The sequence below is a fragment of the Gouania willdenowi genome, chromosome 22 (assembly GCF_900634775.1).
Source record: "Gouania willdenowi chromosome 22, fGouWil2.1, whole genome shotgun sequence".
NCBI lineage: Eukaryota > Metazoa > Chordata > Actinopteri > Blenniiformes > Gobiesocidae > Gouania > Gouania willdenowi.
The window spans coordinates 30,695,497-30,713,738 of NC_041065.1; the positions used below are offsets into that span (position 1 = coordinate 30,695,497).

General features: G+C 35.6%; 1 protein-coding gene across 3 annotated transcripts in view; it reads left to right on the top strand.

Annotated features, from left to right (window-relative positions):
• The first annotated feature begins 212 nt into the window (after positions 1-212).
• Positions 213-18,242, top strand: part of rps6ka1 (ribosomal protein S6 kinase a, polypeptide 1) — a 78,571-nt gene continuing 60,541 nt past the window's right edge. For 2 of the 3 annotated variants that reach the window (XM_028438759.1, XM_028438763.1), the window contains exon 1: positions 214-842. In XM_028438759.1, coding sequence (XP_028294560.1) covers positions 780-842 — 63 coding nt within the window. In that variant the 5' untranslated portion in view covers positions 214-779. Of the gene's footprint in view, positions 843-18,242 lie in introns of all 3 variants that reach the window. The other variant, XM_028438761.1, reaches the window with a different exon arrangement.

The following is an 18,242-nucleotide window of genomic DNA, read 5'->3' on the forward strand; positions in this document are numbered from 1 at the left end:
TCAGTGAAAACGTATTGTTAAAAATATGTAGTTTGTTTCTTGAAAGCATCTGGCGACCCCCTCCCAGTGTCTCGCGACCCTAAATGGGGTCCTGACCTCAAGGTTGAGAACCACTGTTAAGATCAAGCAGCAGGTTTGCTTATGACGTATTTGCAGTTGGTTTGTCGTCCACATGATGGCGCTGTTCAGTCCTGGGGAGGGACTGGCTGTAAAGAGGGGGCTGTCCTAGTCCTAGTGAGTGGAGCTCAGTGCTCGGTACTAGAGCCACGGTGAGGGGCAGAGGACGGTCGGACCGGGGGAACCACAGCCACACTTCCTTCTCTTCTACTGGAGGAACTAAAAAAGCACCAGGAACAGGATTAGATCGCAGACGGCGTCGGACGCGCGGGTTTTTGATCCAATTAATTCCCTCCCGCACGCGCTCCTTCCTTCCTTCAGCGTGTCAAACCAGAGCCTCCTCGCGCTCACCTGAGGAAACACCGCAGTTTGGGTTTCACACTCTGGATCAAAGCCTCATCATCAAAGCCTCATCATCATCATCAAAGCCAACGGATTACTGTTGATTGTAAAAAATAAAAAAAAAATTAAAAAAAAAAGGGTCTGCGCGCGCTTTCTCTTCTTGTGCCCGTGCGCGTGAGGCAAAGTGCTGATAAATCAGCTGGAACTGGACTTGGGACCAGAGGAGGAGGAGGAGGAGGAGGAGGAGGAGCCTCAGAGCTGCACTTGACAGAAGAAGAAAGAGATTAATCTGACCATCATCATCATCATCATCTGCCAACATGCCTCTGGCACAGATCGCAGAGCCATGGCCCACCATGGAACTGGTGCAGCTGGAAACAGAGGTACTGGGATGCTGTTTGTTTGACTTTAGTCACAAATAAGTTGAAACTAAAGCAGTGCAGAAAAGTACAGTGACCTAAGGTTTTTTTTTATTAAAAAAATAAATAAAACTTGTAAATATGTGGTGAACACACTTTAAAGTGAATGAGAACACATTAAAATGTGAAAAACGCCCAAAATCAGAGGTAAGGCTATAATAGGATGGCTATAAAAATGAAAAAAGTTAGATTTTAGTTTAGATTACACTACAGTAAGACCATAAAAACTAGTAAATATGTGGTGAACACACTTTAAAGGGAATGAGAACACATTAAAATGTGAAAAACGCCCAAAATCAGAGGTAAGGCTATAATAGGATGGCTATAAAAATGAAAAAAGTTAGATTTTAGTTTAGATTACACTACAGTAAGACCATAAAAACTAGTAAATATGTGGTGAACACACTTTAACGTTGGACACTTTTAAGAAAAGATTTAAAACTCACCTTTTTACACAAGCTTATTTTAACAGTTAATGCCTCTTATTGGTCCTGTCTTTTTTATTCTACTTATATTTTTAAAAAATTTTTTTTACAGCAAATGCTTGTTTTAGTCCTGTCTTTTAATATATGTTGTGTTTTATTGATTGAATCTTGTAGCACTTTGAGATTTGGTATCAAATGTAAAGTGCATTACAAATAAAAATGTATTATTATTAATATTAAAGGGGATATTACAGGGCACATTAAAATGTAAAAAAAAAAAAATGAGAAAAATCCGACAAACGCCCAAAATCAAGAAGTAAAGCTGTAATATGGCGATATACTAAGGCATAGAAATGAAAAAAGTTGGATTTTTGTTTGTTGAGGTTACATTACTACAGTAAGGCCCTAAAAACTAGTAAATATGTGGTGAACACAGTTTAAAGGGAATGAGAGTGCATTAAAATGTAAAAAATGACAATAAACAAAACAAAAGACTCCACCCGAAACCAGAGGTAAGTCATAAAAATGAAAAAAGTTAGATTTTTGTTGTTGTTGAAAACTAGTGCAAATATGACAAATATCTGTTTTTTTTTTCTTTTTAAACAAGCGCATTTTGTTTGTCTTACTTTATACTGTAATGTTTTAAATGTCAGAGCTTTTCCAAACTATCATATGAATGTGAGAAGACAATAAAATAAAAGTCAACTGAAGTTGTGCCATAAAGTAAACGGACCTGATTTAAGCTTTGATTAAAAAAAAAAAAAAAAAAGCATGACAAATAACAAAGCTGCTTTTTACTAAACAAATATGTTTTGTTCATCTTACTTTATTAATCTGGAATGTTCCAAATGTCAGAGCTTTTTCAAACTATCATCTGAATGTGAGAAAACCATGAACTAAAACTAGTTACCACCAGTAAAAGTTTAAAAGAAAGAAACACTATTTTTGTATTTCTGATGTAATTTTGTGTTATTTTTCTCTCACTTTGTGTGCTTTTGGGACTCATCTTTTGTATTTGTCTTATTATTTTGCAGCATTTTCAGCCATTTTGTTTGTTTTCATCAGTATCTTTGTTATTTTCTTACATTTTTTTGGTCATTTTATATATTTTGGTGTCATATTGTGAATTTATTCCAAAGGTCAGAGCTTTTCCAAACTATCATATGGATGTGAGAAGACAATAAACCAGTCAGAAAACATGGAAGACAAAGTTTGACTTACTTTAATCTTTAAACTTTAAAAATGTAAGACTCAACACTGAGAAATCCAGACAGAGTAAATGTTTAAAGACAAAACACTGACGATAAAGCTTCATCACAGTCTTAAAGGTATCTATAATCAATAATAGGAGTGATAGGAGTGTGTGGAATTCTTCAAATCAATAGATACATATAAGGCTGGTCAGTAGTTGATGGGCTGTTTGAGAATCATAGACTAAAATGCAACTTAATTATAGTCTAGTTTAATTTTTTAAATTTTTTTTAATTCAATAACAATTGATTAACCTGATATTTGGTCTGATATGGTATTAAAAATATTTTTTAAATGCACAGATTTGATGTGATCAATAATAATAATAATAATAATAATAATAATACATTTTATTTAAAAGAGCTTTTGAGACACTCAAAGACACTTTACAGCATAGAAACACACAAGCATCAACTGACTTCCTATTGCAGAGTTTTATCACAGCATTAATACAGAAAAGAACACAGTTTTATAGTGATTTTGTGTGTTTTTCTCTCATTCTGTGTATGTTTGTTGTTGTCTTGCTCATTGTGAGGCATTTTGTGTATTGCTGTAGTTCTTTAGTGTATTTTTCCCTGTAAAATACGTGTTTTTTGGAGTCATATTGTGTATTTGTGTTGTCTTTTTAGGTTTTTTGGAGTGTTCTTTGTGTATTCCTGTTGTCATTTTTGCTTGTTTAGTGCTGCGGGTTTGCGGAGTGATTGGCACAGGCAGACCCCCGCGACCCTGATAAAAAAACGGGAATAAGCGGGTATGAAGATGGATGGATGTTTTTTTGTGTACTTTAGTTGTCATTTTCTGTAAATTTGTATATTTTTCTGAGTTTTTTGTGTTTATTTTTGTGGTCATTTTCTGTGTTTTCATGTATTCTTGTTTGTATTTTTGTAATTTGTTTTTTTTTTAATGTACTCTTGCTTTTGTTTTGTGTATTTTTCTGTATTTTTTGTACATTCACTTTGGAGGCCGCATAAAATTAGACCGAAGGCCACATGTGGCCCCCGGGCCGCCAGTTGCCCATGTCTGTCCTATTGGATCACTTACCTGCTTGTCCCGCCTTCCACGCAACAAAAATAGTTTTGATTGGAACGCATCCAAAAAAAAAAACTTAGTTCTGATTAGATTTCGTTATGTCGTTTGTTTTTATTAGTTAATAAACATAACATTGTGTTTTGGTTTTCTTTCGTATTTAATTAGTCATAATCTAGTCGACGGAAACTATGACGGAGATCTTTTCTATGGCCGTTTAGTCACACGTCCCTTTATCTAACTACATTCTGTCCCTCCCACTAGTGCAGGGGTAGGTTCCTACCTGGGTTGGTCATGGTCAAGGTCTCAAACCGCTGCCGTTATCTGTCTAACTACGTTAAGGTGCAGGTAGACCCAGACCAACCAAGAGAACAGAAATCTAGTCGTCACCAAGACAATAAAGCTGCTCATGATCTTTAAATGAACAATTTTGCCTCTTTTCCTTTTTTTTGTTACTTATTTGGTGCATCTTTGATGAGTTTACCTACACTCTGACACCCCCGGGAATCGAGTCAATGCAATGTGACATGGAATAGTTTGAAAGCTAAATTGTTGCAGGTTTTTTGAGAAGCGTAAAATGCACAAGTAAAGTGGATTTCACTCTGAGGTGTTGATATAAACCAAAAGTAGAAGCTCAGATTTTCAAAATTTCCCCATTTCCGTCTGGTTTCTGTTTTATCAGATGTCTGTACTGGATTTTAAGCTTCCCGAAATCATGCCAAAGTAAATTAATAATACTTAACCAATGCCATTATTTTCATATTTCTCTGCTGTATTTGTGCACACGCTGAAATCACACAAAACCTAAAGGGATCCTTTACTTTTTTTTACAAGGTCTAAAATCTTTGAAATGTCCCTATTAGAAGATCTGTGTCTAACAAAACGCATTATTATGCACTAGGGGTGGGGGAAAAAAATTGATTCACATGAGAATCGTGATTCTAATCATCTACAATTCTGAATCGATTCATAAAATTCAAAAATTTAGTTTAAAAGAAAAAAAAAAAAAAAACTGGTTCAGTAGAACCGCTTAGAGTCTTTACTCAGGGAACACTGTAAACTGAACATACAAATACATATTAGTGTTCTCATAAATAGAAAATACCACTATATTAAAAGTCTATGGGAAAACCCATGTATATGCTCATGCTAACATTTACCGCGATCAGCGGTGATTTATGTAACACACTGTCTATGCTTAACTTTTTCAAACACAATCTTAGGAGTGTTATAAAACAGTACACTTAAACATGTTTAAGTATACTTAAACATACTCACAAGCATATGTTTTTTCAAGACGTAAATACAACAACTTAGTAGAGACTAGTAGACCATGGGCTTTCAAGATGGCGACTTCCGACCACTACGGCAACAGTGTTTGGTCAAAACACACAAACTCACCCAGACCTTTACAGTCTATGACACGATCCCAACAGGAAGCAACAGCGTCCACAACTTGCAATGTATTACATAGACAGCACAATGTGTGTGTGTGTGTGTGTGTGTGTGTGTGTGTGTGTGTGTGTGTGTGTGTGTGTGTGTGTGTGTGTGTGTGTGTGTGTGTGTGTGTGTGTGTGTGTGTGTGTGTGTGTGTGTGTGTGTGTGTGTGTGTGTGTGTTTTTATTTGTATAGCATTAATAAATGTTAACTTGTGTCTTAAGTTTGCCTTTGTGTGATTACATCATTGGAATCAGTTTATGTAAAATGATCTTATACAAACTGTATTGTTTTGATGCCATGATTTGCCTTAACACACAATGCATTGTATCAATGTTTGAATCGAGAATCGTTGGAATTGAGAATCGGTTAAAACGAGAATCTATTTTGAATCGAATCGTGAGACACGCAAAGATTCACATCCCTATAATGCACCATATTAATTTAATTTAGTCCGTGATTACTCGCTAACTCGCACTGTTTAAGGCAGACTAAAGGTCCCTTAGGAGAGCTCTTCTTCTCTGCTTCATTGTCTACTAGTACCAAACTGCAGAGTTGAAACTGTCGCCTCCTGAGGTCCAAACTGTTTTAATCCTATAGGTAAACAAAAGACATTTACATCGAAATCTTTACTTTTCCTGATTTTTTTACAGCATTCAAAAGCATCACAGGTAGTCATTTTGATCTAAAAATCTGTTAAATGATCTAAAAATCTGTTAAATGATCTAAAAATCAGGCTGAATGTTTCTTTCCAATAGAAAACAATGGGATGTTTGCAGGCAGTGGGGCCGTGTGACATCATCAATCACGTGATTTCAAGATGGAGGAACACAGGCTCTAAAATTGTAAAGTTGTCCTATTTTTAAAAGTTAATAAATTAATGTGGTGCAAAATAATGTGTTTTGTTAGGAATGGATCTTCTCATCGCATATGTTGACCCATTATTGTCACTTTTAACCTCTTTTCACCATATTTCATGCTTATTTTTGCCAATTTAACCACATTCGCGACTTGTCATGCCCATTATTTGCCAGTTTAAACTAATTGTCCCTACTTTTTTCAGCCACTTTTAAGCCAATATTGAATATTTTTACCACTTTTTCTGTCTGTTTTGACAGATTAGACCATCTACCATATTGGTCATATTACATAATATTTTGCTTAAGAATTTGTACTTCCTCCCAGTGGGAGGCTGGTGTTCGTCGTACAGATCAAATATTGCACTACTCTCCTGTCATCCTCTCGTAGAATTTCACGCAGCGTTGACAGAGTGTGCTTTTGCAGCATCTGCGCTGGCCGTCACTTATTTCTATGTCCTTGTAGCGTCGTTATTCATGAGCACTGAAGCAGCTCCTCCAACCAACTGGTTGCTTCCTCATGAATATTCATCTGTGTTCATAAGAAACGGCTTCAAATCATCCATTTCAGTTCTTGTACTTGGGCCACACTGTGTGAAAGGAATGTTTTTATATACCAGCAGCTACAATTATTGATTATTAAGAAGAAGAACTATAGAGAAATGAACCATTGTAAATGAGTTTACTCTGTGTAATGATTCTTTATACAATCGGATCCAAACCTGTTTAAAAAAAAAGCTGAGTTATTAAACCCAGGGGTTCTCAACCTTGGGGTCAGGACCCAATTTTGCATTGCAAGACACTGGGAGGGGGTCACCAGATGCCTTCAAGAGACTCAGAATAGTTTTTGCTTATTTTTACACTTTTTCTGCAACTACACCAAAATTGCCATATTGTAACCTATTTTCATCACTTTCTCTTGCCATATTTTTGCTCCTTTTAATGTATTTTTGCTACATTATTCCCATTTCTGCCACTTCTCCATCAAATTTCAACGTCTTTTATGCACATTATTGTCACTTTTACCCTCTTTTCACCATATTTCATGCTTATTTTTTTGCCAGTTTAACCACATTCACACTTTGTCATGCCCATTTTGGCCAGTTTAAACTAATTGTTCCAAGAATGACACTTTGAACCCTTTTTACCACTTTTTTTGTCTTTTTTTTTGCCACTCTAATTCAACCAATTTCTGTGGTTTTTAAAATCAAATATCATCACCTTTTCCCACCAATTTCTTGTCAGTTAACCCGTTTTATATCTGATTAAAACAAGGATTTACATCTTTAAGATGACAATATACTAGAGGGCAAATAAAAATAAATGACCTGGATAACAGTGGATATTATTTAGATAAATAACTAAATGTTATCACAGATTCATAGAACCTCTTTTCACTATATTTCATGCTTAATTTTGCCAATTTGACCACATTCACCATTTTTCATGTCCATTATTTGTCAGTTTAAACTAATTGTTCCAACTTTTTGAATTACATTACCCCCCCACCCTCATTTCTGCCACTTTTAAGCCAATATTGACACTTTAAACCCTTTTTACCCCTTTTTCTGTCGTTTTCGGCCAATTTAATTTGCAACTTTTAACCAATTTCTGTTTTTAAATCCTGTTTCCACCATTTTTGGCCACTTTTAACCCATTTTATTTCTGATTAAAACAAGGATTTCCATTTTTACAATGGACCATCATTTTGCTGACTTTATGGATGGACCCCAAAAATCTCTTCCCTTTATTCCCCCTTATAGATGGCCCTGTCTCCACATGACTGTTCTTCAGTGTTCATGTCTATGTTCAACCACCTTCAGGTACAGTGGGGGTCCCCGGTCTCTGGGACCTTTATTTCAGGGGTCGTGGGCTGAAAAGGGTTGAGGACCACTGCTTTAAAACAGTGCTATCCTGACAGAGTTTGTTCAGCAGACGTCAGTATTTACAGTGTTGGGCTCCATGTGAGTTGGCTGAGTGAGAACCATATCACAGCTCAACAGATGGTGGTGCAGGACCTGTGAAAAGTGTGAAGTTTAATACTTCACACTGACTTGGGTTGGGTACACGTTTTAGCAACGCTGAAACACTCCGGGAGAGGATTTAGTTTCATAATCTATTCCAAAGCAGAGATGATCTTGATTTTTCTTCGTTTTCTCCGACGTACAAGCGAGTCGCACACTTTGATGATCCCTGATGGCAGAGAGACGGACGGCTTTGATCTGACGCTGATTGAGATGTGAGAGTGAAACCTTTTAGTTTAAGGTTAAGTTAGGATTGCCAAGATTTTCAAAGGCCAATTTTAACCATATTCTACTGCAGACATGGGCAACTGGCAGACCACAGTCTAATTATTTGCAGCCCCCAAGGTCGATGCAAAAACATTACTCCAAAACATAGAAAATCAGCAAGAAAACCCACACAAAATGACTCCAAAAACACCCATTATAACAACAAAAATTTACAAAATGACACCAAAAAAACACTATTTGACAACCAAAATGCACAAAATTACTTCAAAACACACACAATGACAGAGAAATACACAAACTATCAGCAAAAATACACAGAATGACACCATTGACATCATTATTCGCAAAACACACATTATGTCCACAAAAATACACAAAATGACGGAAAAATATACAAAACAATGACAAAAACACACAAAGTGCAAAATGACTCGGAGAATTTATGGATGACAGAAAATGACAAAAATATAATCATTTTAAAACACAAAATAAGAGAAAATATTGTATTAAAATATTAAAAATGAGGGAAAAACAAACAAAAAAAAACCAAAAACTGAGTGGTTTCTTTGTTTTAGGGAATAAAGGAATAGGGTTGAAAATTTATTTTGGCATTATTTTGACTTAAAACTGAATTCATGCAAGTATATGTGAGAATTTCTGAGGCCACACCCCCTGCCTCTATTACCTGAAAGGGTTTTGAACAGGATTTTGTGTTGTGGTTTTAAAAGCGATTTTATTTAATTTTCTTTGTTTTTTTTTTCATAAAAGAAAATGAGGAAAAAAGGGGGTAAAGAGATAATTATTTTTTTTTTTTACATTTAATTTTCAAATACAGTCAGGCATGAGTTATATTTCACACAGTTATATTTCACTGTTTTGCTGTGAAAGAATTGATTGTTCATTCACATAATTTTAAGAATAAATTGAATCTAATAATTCCAAACAAACACTGCACTGTTTGTACAGTTATCGGTATCAGTTATTAGTATCGGTGCCTCTGTTTCTGCCGCTGAGATAAAGATCATATTACGGTACTTTCTGCAAGTCCTGAAAAACAAGATGCTTACAAAACGTGAATGATGTTAAAGTTCTATGTAAAAATAAATCTATAGAAATGTTATAATTTGAATTGCATTATTTTTGCATGGTGTTTGCATACAGTTATTTAGTTTTCCTCCAATTTCTGATTTATTCCAATAAATACTATTACCGACCTTATGTTTCTGTGGAGGTTTACCGTTGTTTTTTTTTTTTTTTTTGCAGCTCTATAAAAAAGGACAGCACATAGAAAAGCGTCTTCCACAGCAGATAAAATGCAGCAGCGATCGATCGGCTGTGAAATGGTCCTGATGTAGCCACGGTTTAAACCTCTGTTATTAATGCAGCGCTCGCGTTGGAAGCCAAAAAAGTGACATGAATAAAAAAATCACTTCCAAAATGCCTGGAGCAAAAAATAAATAAAAAGAGCCAAACAAAAAAAGCAGTGAACATTAACCAGTTGAGTTTTTTTATGAATCACTGCACTTCCTGTTTCTGTTACTCCGACCATCACTGCATCAGACACACGTGCACAATAACTTCTATTGATACACAACGTTGTCCTATAAATGTGGTTCCACAATTCCTCAAGATAATACTTTTGTCAAGTTATTTTACTTGCATCACACTAGACTGGTCATCCTTAATTTTATAACATCATTGATAGCCATAAGGATACTTTTATTGATAACAAATCAATAAATAAACAAAAAAGAAGTTGCAGAGAAGCAGAAAAAAATGTCTAAGACATGCAGAACAGGGGGAGTTTATGGGACAAATGTAGGCGTACGCCCGTAAAAATTCAGACGTTTAAATCTGTGCGTAGAAGGGATCCACGCACCTATCCTTTGGACATCTGAATCAGCGCGGATGTTGGCGTACATATGTCCACGCCCCCATTTACACACATATTACAACCAGTAACACAGAACATTATTTTGCTGCGTTCACACCGTACGCTTTTCGGGCGTCAAAATCGTGCCTTGGACGCTTGTGCTCATTGAATCAGACGCTGGTCACCAAGGGTCGAAGACGCTCGATGACAAGCGTCCAAACAAGTTGGGAAGAGAGCGCGTTGAGCGTGTTTTGGGGAGGGGCTTCTATGTTGCCGATGAAAAGTTTAAATAACTTACCCGAGACACCGACTTCCTCACTAATCCTCCTCCAAGCATGGTCCTTTCTTTTCCTGTCTTGATAGTAATAGTCTGCTGGGTTACACAGCTTGGAGCGAGCGAGGCGCATAGTTGTGTTGGCTTCCTGTTGTCATCTCCTGTCACGAAATGTGTCACTACGTCATTATGTCACTATGTCACTGTTGGAGAAAGCTCCTGATTGGTCGACGCGCCGCGATTCCAGTCGAAAGTTCAACAATCCCAACTCTAGCGTCGGCTGCGTTGGAGGCACGGGACGCGCATCAAAAACTTCCGCTCAATGCTTGACTGTGGGTGTGTTAAAAAATGGAAAACAAATTAAGGAAGGGATGGAAAATGCTATATACTAATAACAATAATGATGATAATAATAATAATACATGCAAAATATGACGTTCTGATCACGCACATCAGGCTTAATGTTTCTCTTTGTCTCCATATCGTCAAACAGGCTGTGAATGTGTAACAGATGAATGTGACTCAGTGTAAAACGCTTTGGTCATTTTCCAATACGTGTCAGTCGCCAACCCCACCGCCTCCCGCCTCTGCCCGGTACGATCCCCCGCAACACAAACACGCACAAATGTGGGCGCGAGCGCGCACACAGCACCGGTCTATGGGGGGTGGATCCATTCTAAATTAATGCGCACCAGTCCTTTTCTGTATTTTTGTACACACAATTTGTATTTTGGTTGTGATTTTGCGTACATTTACTGTCATTTTGTGTGTTTTTAATTGTCATTCTGTGTGTTTTTAATTGTCATTCTGTGTAAATGTTTTTCATTTTGTGTGTTTTTAATTGTCATTCTGTGTAATTGTTTTTCATTTTGTGATTTTGGGAGTCGTCTTGTGTATTTGTCTTGTCACTTCGTCATTTTGTGTTTTTATTAGTATTTTGTTTTTTTGGTAGTAACTAGGGATGTAACGATTAATCGTAAGGCAGTTAAAAATCGATTCATAGGTATCACGATTGACATCGATACTTTGAAAATTGAATCTCAGTACCTTTTTTAAACAGCAGAGGGCGCTATATATGTATCCCTTCTCTTGTCCAGCAGTGTACTGACGGGCGGAATCTGCTACTATTTTCTTTCTGGCCGCCTTCTACTCTTACCTGTTAATGTTACATGTTAATAAATGATTCATTACCCCTTTAACTCCAAAAAATATCTGTAATATTACGCGATTATCTGTAAAAGTCACGTTTTTCTATTAGCTCTGTCTGCTAGCATAGCATTTCTTCTTCACTGCAAGATATCTGCATGCCAACCGACCACTAGGTTACCAGCGCCCTCTGCTGGTCCAAACAAATATATGACCAAAATTCAGTGAAATGACTGTTTTTAGTTTTTTTTAAGTCCAATTGTTAAGGCACAAAATACATTTCAGTTGCACTTTTAAAAAGAAAAGGAACTATTATGCAGTTTTGCATTGTTTACTATAGAACCAGAATTTAAATTACCGTAATAGGCTTCTTCTTCAATTGTATTATTCCTTTATTTATTTCATTCAAGATTTATTTTTTAGTTAAATTGCATTGTTTTGAATAGTTTATCAAGGGATTCTTTTGACAATGAAAAAAAAAAGGAAAACAGTAGAGTTTTTTTTTTTTTATAGTTTTTTTCCCCCAAAAAATAAAGAAATATTTTTCAGTCATCATTTTTCTACAGTCCCATTTTGTAAAATAAATCGTGAGAGAATCGTATCGTGAACCCAGTATCGTTACATCGCTAGTAGTAACTGTGGATTTTTTTTGTCATTTTGTGTAATTTGTTGTCATTTTGTGAAATCTTCAGTCATTTTGTTAATATTTTGGAGTAGTTTTGTGTAATTTTAAATTTGCGTGTTTTTTTCTTGTTATTTTGTGAATCTTTAGTCATATTATGTATTCGTTTAAACCACCTGTTGCACCAGTCTGATGTAAATGGTTTACGGATCCTTTCATTATGCAATCAACACTACAACACCCACATGGTGTAACATATAATGGCAGCTGTGTTCTAACACTAGAGGACATCTGTTTAGTTTGTTTATTAATCATTCCATCCTGTAGTCATTTTGAATGTTTTTCAGTTTCTGTGTTATGTAATCTTGGTGGTCGTTTTTTTGTTTTTATTGTCATTTTTTGTTTTTATTGCCATTTTGTATTATGTCATTTGTGTGTTTTTACTGTAATTGTGTGTATTAATTTTCATTTTGTGGGTTTTTATTATTATTTTTGAGAAACCTTAGTCATTTTGTGTTTTTATTGTCATTTTTGCATTATTATTGTCATTTAGTGACATTTTTTGTCATTTTTGTATGTATTTATTTTCATTTTGTGGGTTTTTATTATTATTTTGAGAAACCTTAGTCATTTTGTGTTTTTATCATCATTTTTGCATTATTATTGTCATTTAGTGACATTTTTTGTCATTTTTGTATGTATTTACTGTCATTGTGTGTAGTTATTTTCATTTTGTGGGTTTTTGTTGGTGTTTATTTTCTTTTTGATGTAATTTTGTGTATTTTTCTTGTCGTTTTGTGTGTATTTTGGAGTCATTTTGTCTATTTGTTTATGGCACCCACATGCTTTAATATTAAAGCTGTGCTAAATAATCTCTTTAGTTTGTTGATGAATCACTGGAGCTTGGTTTTCGTTTGATTGAAAAGTGAAAAGTGCTTCCCTGTCAGTGACCAATCGAACAACGTTAACGTACATGTGACGTGTACGATATTCCTCCACATGGAGCAGGTCTGCACCGGCACGGACTTGTAGAGCAGGATCTCAGCGTCTACACGGTGACGCAGCAGCTGGAGAAAAGTGGGGTTAACAGATGGAATGTGTGCCATGTTTGCCTGCCAGGCGTGGTCAGCAGCACACATGCTAACACGTGCACGTGTGTGTGTGTGTGTGTGGTAGTATCCTGTGTGCAGCTGAGATTGTGCATGCAGGGCAGGCTAAGCTGAGGCTAATCAGGGTGTGACCTGTTGAACACCTGAGCACTAGATCTGTGGGCATGTGAGAACATGAGAAAGTGAAGGTTATTGAGTTTCATTCTCAACAACATCTCTGGAACTAGTGGTTAGCAACACATTGGGGTAAAAGCAATGTGTTGGTGTTGTGCTGGTTCTGAATATCCATGTTTCCAAGCTGAATTTCCAAGACCTTCATGCTTAAATTCATCGTTTAAAACTGCTTATGGACATGGTTAGCGGCGTTTGATACGTACAAGTGTAAACGAGGGCACAATAATGTTAAAATGACCTGTTTTCCTGCTTCACATCTGTGGCCCACTTGAGATCAAACTGCTCCAGGGCTCAGGTTGCAGCTTGGGAACGTTGATATTCTGTATCATCATACCCGTTTTGTCATTGTGTGTGTGTCAGTCATTTTGTGTGTTTTAATTGTCAATTTTTTTTTGGTGTATTTATTTTCATTTTGTGTGTTTTCATTGTCATTTTAATTTAGATTGTGTCATATTGTTAGTTTTGTACTAATCTTACGTGTTTTTTGTTTTGTAACCCTAGTCAGTTTGTCAATACCGCTGTCATTTTTTGGAGTCATGTGTGTTTTTACGTAATATTTTGCTTGATTAAATAGAAATTCATCACAAAATTGAGGAAATTCTAAGTGAAGACCCTGTTGGGACTGATATCTGTCACTTATTGCTTGGATATGGTTTCTTACATATTTTGTATTTTATGTATAAGTAGAAGTGTAAACGAGGGCACAATAATGGCCCCTGAACTAAAATGAGTTTGACACCCCTGAGATAAAGGGCTCAGGTTGCAGCTTGGGAACATTGATATTCTGAATAATCATATCCATTGTGTGTATTTTTGTTGTACTTTTAAGAAACCTTCAGTCATTGTGTGTGTTTTAATTGTCATTATGTGTATTTATGTTCTTTTTGTGTGTTTTTATTGTCATTTCGGTTTTGATTCCGTCATATTGTTAGTTTTGTACTAATCTTGTGTATTTTTTGTTTTGTAACCCTAGTCAATTTGTTAATACCGCTGTCGTTTTGTGTCAGTATGTGGGTTTTTACATAATATTTTGCTTGATTAGATAGAAATTCATCATAAAATCTAGGACATTTAAAATGAAGACCCTGTTGGGACTGATATCTGTCACTTATTGCTTGGATATGGTCGGTTTCTTATATATTTAGTATTTTATGTATACGAAGAAGTGTAAACTAGGGTACAATAATGTTGAAATGACCTGTTTTTCCCACATAAAATGTAAATCTGTGGCCCACTTGAGATCAAACTGCTCCGTATGTTACAGGTTGGGAACATTGATATTCTGAATCAGCTTATATACCCAAATTGACCAAATAAGCTTGATTCCATCCCCACTTTTACCCCCAAATGCTCCAAACGTTCCCCTTTTTGAGTATTGTTCCTAGTCTATCATGTGCGTGTTTAGTGGAGCCATCAGTGCAGAAATGTTCCTTCCTTCTGTGTAAACTCTGTTGCTCGTGTTAGAAAGAAACAATTTGGCTTTTCCCTGAAAAAGACACCCAACAGAAAGCCCTGCTGTCCCTTTGCTTTCTCTGGCTCTGACCCCAAGCTGTCGATACTCACTGGCTGATGATGAGATTATGAGAAATTTGGCCAGATAGTATTTCATTCCCCGAAAGGAAAAAAAAAAAGGCTTCAGTGTTTCTTAGTTGCCTGGTTACAGAACAGCGCTCCTCTGATAATACAAGGTTTCCTCTATCAAACTGTTGGAGAGCATCAGAGCTCTGAGTGTTTGCTTTGTTTAATTATATATAAATGCACAGGCCTCTCCATCTGTCTAGGATTAGTTTAAACGGTTGGGCTTTAAATGGGTTAAAGCATGCAGTATGCATACTATGCACCTATATACTGTATCTCTATAAAAGCAAGGAACATGAAACTTTTTGAACCGCATGCACATGTCCCCATAGTGTGCATCCATTATTTTAGACTTATTTGGTGTTGTAAAACGTTTCTTTTCATTTTATTTTGATAGTACGACTCCCAAATTAGATCACGTTGCGGTACTTCCCCTTCCGGTTTGTTGCAGTTTGTTTGCAGGTTTAAAAAAGGTCAATATTCCAAAATGTTTTTGTACTGATGAAAGTTATTTAAGTGTGTTGCAAAATGCTTATTTTTATTTTTCTTTGAACGCTGGTTAGAAGCCGGACGGGAGAAAACAATAGTGCCCGGTAGTTATTGGCGGGTCGGGCAATTCGAAACTATTGATTCCGAGTGATTTAGGTACTTTGTCGACAATAACTGCATTGATTTGCGGATGGGACGTGAGAGTGGGGAGGGACCTCTGAGCCACGCGCACACAGAACCGTTTAGAGAGAGAGAGAGAGAGAGAGAGAGAGAGAGAGAGAGAGAGAGTTGCGACAACGGAAGTTCGAAATAGACTCAATTACACACGTTTGTGTGTAATTAATTTTCCCACTGGTTTGTTTTATGTTTTTCCTGCCGAAGGAGGGTTTAAGGACGGGACGACATTTATTATCCATTTGCTTAAGTTCAGCGAACGTTGGTGCAAACATTATTTATCAATTTATTCCCTTAGAATTAAACCAAATAATTGTACATTTTTGACAAATGTTTTATTTTATACACATGCCTTTGTGGGAAATAAATTAAGTTCCAAATCTGCAATAAGTTTATATATGAGATGTTTACTGTATGCAAGGAAACCGTGGCAACAGCATTTATTACCAAAAATAAACATAGGGAAGTGAAAGAAAATTTTACTTGTACTTGAGTATTTTATGTATAACGTACTTGTAATTGAGTACAATTTCAATCAAGTAACAGTACTTCTACTGGAGTAGGATACATTCAGTACTCTTTACACCTCTGCTAGTAAGTCATACATAAAATACTCAAGTAAAAAGTAGCTCAAATAAATTATTTTTATATATTTTATATTTTTCTATTTTGTGTGTTTTATGTCGTTTTGTGTGTTTTTGGAGTCATTTTATCTTATATTTTGTTGTTTTATATATTTTTGTTGTCATTTTGAGTGTTTTGGTTGTTATTTTTATATTTTTCTCCTATTTTGTAAGTTTTTGATATTTTTTGTGTTTTAGCTGTTCTATATTTTTATTGTTTTGTGTATTTTTGTTGTCATCATTGTTTGCTTTTGTTTTCATTTTAGATATTTTTCTGTTATTTTGTATTTTTTCTTGTCGTTTTGTGTTGTGGGAGTCATTTTTGAGTTTTTTTTGTTCAATATACTTTTTTTTGTTTTGTGTGTTTTTGTCTTTATTTTTGAGTGTTTTTCTGTCATTTTGTGTTTTAGGAGTCGTTTTTGTGTGCTTGTGTTGCCATTTTGTATGTTTTTCTCTCATTTAGTATTTTTTTTTTGTCGTCGTCAAAATGTACAGTACTTTTTAAAATAAAATAACACCGATGAAATCAAATGAAAAAATAAAAACAAATTCTCAAGCTCCATGTGTAGATACATTTATGAACCATTCAATGCTGTTTTGCATTACGTTTAATCTGATTGGTCGGCTATGATGTGATGCATTTTATTGTTGTCTGGTTATTTCATTTTTTTTTGGTAATTTCACGATGTCGATCATTTTAAAACAAAACAAAATAATTTACTCAGTCATGGTTTGATGTAGAACTGTAACTAATTACTTTACTTCTTTGAAAACGTACTATATGTATATATAAATAAGCGTTTGGGTTTTTTTCTTCATGTGTTTAACTTGGAGCGTGTTTGTGTGCATGCACGTTCTCCCATTGGGGGAAAAGGAACCATTAACTGGGCCATTTGGATCAGCCATGCAGAGCTAATGAGGTTGAAATGTGTTAAACGGTGAAGTCCGGAAGACAACACACACACACACACACACACTCATACAGACGCGCGCACGTGCACACATTCAGACAGCTACATTGGATTTGCCTGATTTAAATTTGGTGAATTAAATAAAGCCAATCAAACCAATTTATTAGCAGAGGTTTTCATCATTAGAGGACAAAGTGATGAGGCAACGAGGAAAGACACATTCAAATGTTTTCTGTTTTACTTGATATATGTTTATACCAAACTTTTGCTACTTCACCCCACATTGAAGAATAAAAAAAAATCCCAGGGTGCCCCCATCTCAACAAAATATAAAGATAAAGATAAAACATACGGTCTATTCTTCTTCAAATCTAATAATTTAACATGAAATGTTTTAATGACATGTTTTAATGCAATAATAAAGCTCTTTATTGATAAAAGTGCAAAGAAAAAAACATTTTCTATATTTAATGCCCCATGCGCCGCCTTGTCATCAGTTTGGAACCACCAGTTTATACAATTACTGTGAAAATGTTCTCATCATCTTGTATAAATTATGAAAAGGGCCTTGGATTTTTCAATCATCATGAAAAACTAATGGGAAAAAAAGCTAATTCATGTTCTGAAATAGAGAAAGAAATCTGATCATTTTTTTTTTTCTGTATTTAAAATTGGGCCCCAATAAAATTCAATTACTTCCTTTCAATTCAACTATATTTAAATAGCACCAATTATAACAATAAGTCATTTCATAGAGCTCATCACAAAATATAATATGCCTCACATGCATGTTTTGGGAAAATATCACACATTTACACGCTATTGTTCACTTTAAATCTTGCGTTAGTACATGTAACAGTTTGTCTAGTGATCATGTTATTTTGTGACTGAAAATGAATGCAGAGTAGGGGTGTGGATTACCATTAATCTAAAGATACGATTCAGGATTTGCATTTCACAATACATCTCGATACTAAATGAGTGTGTGCGCGCACCACGAGTGTTTGTGCGTGTTTTACTACGAGTGTTTTTGTGTGCGCACCCAGTGTTTCTGTGTGCTCGTAGGAGTGTTATTGCATGTGACTTGCGTGCGCGAGCGTTTGTGCGTGAGAGACACGTTTATTTCATTTTAATCAGCTTAAG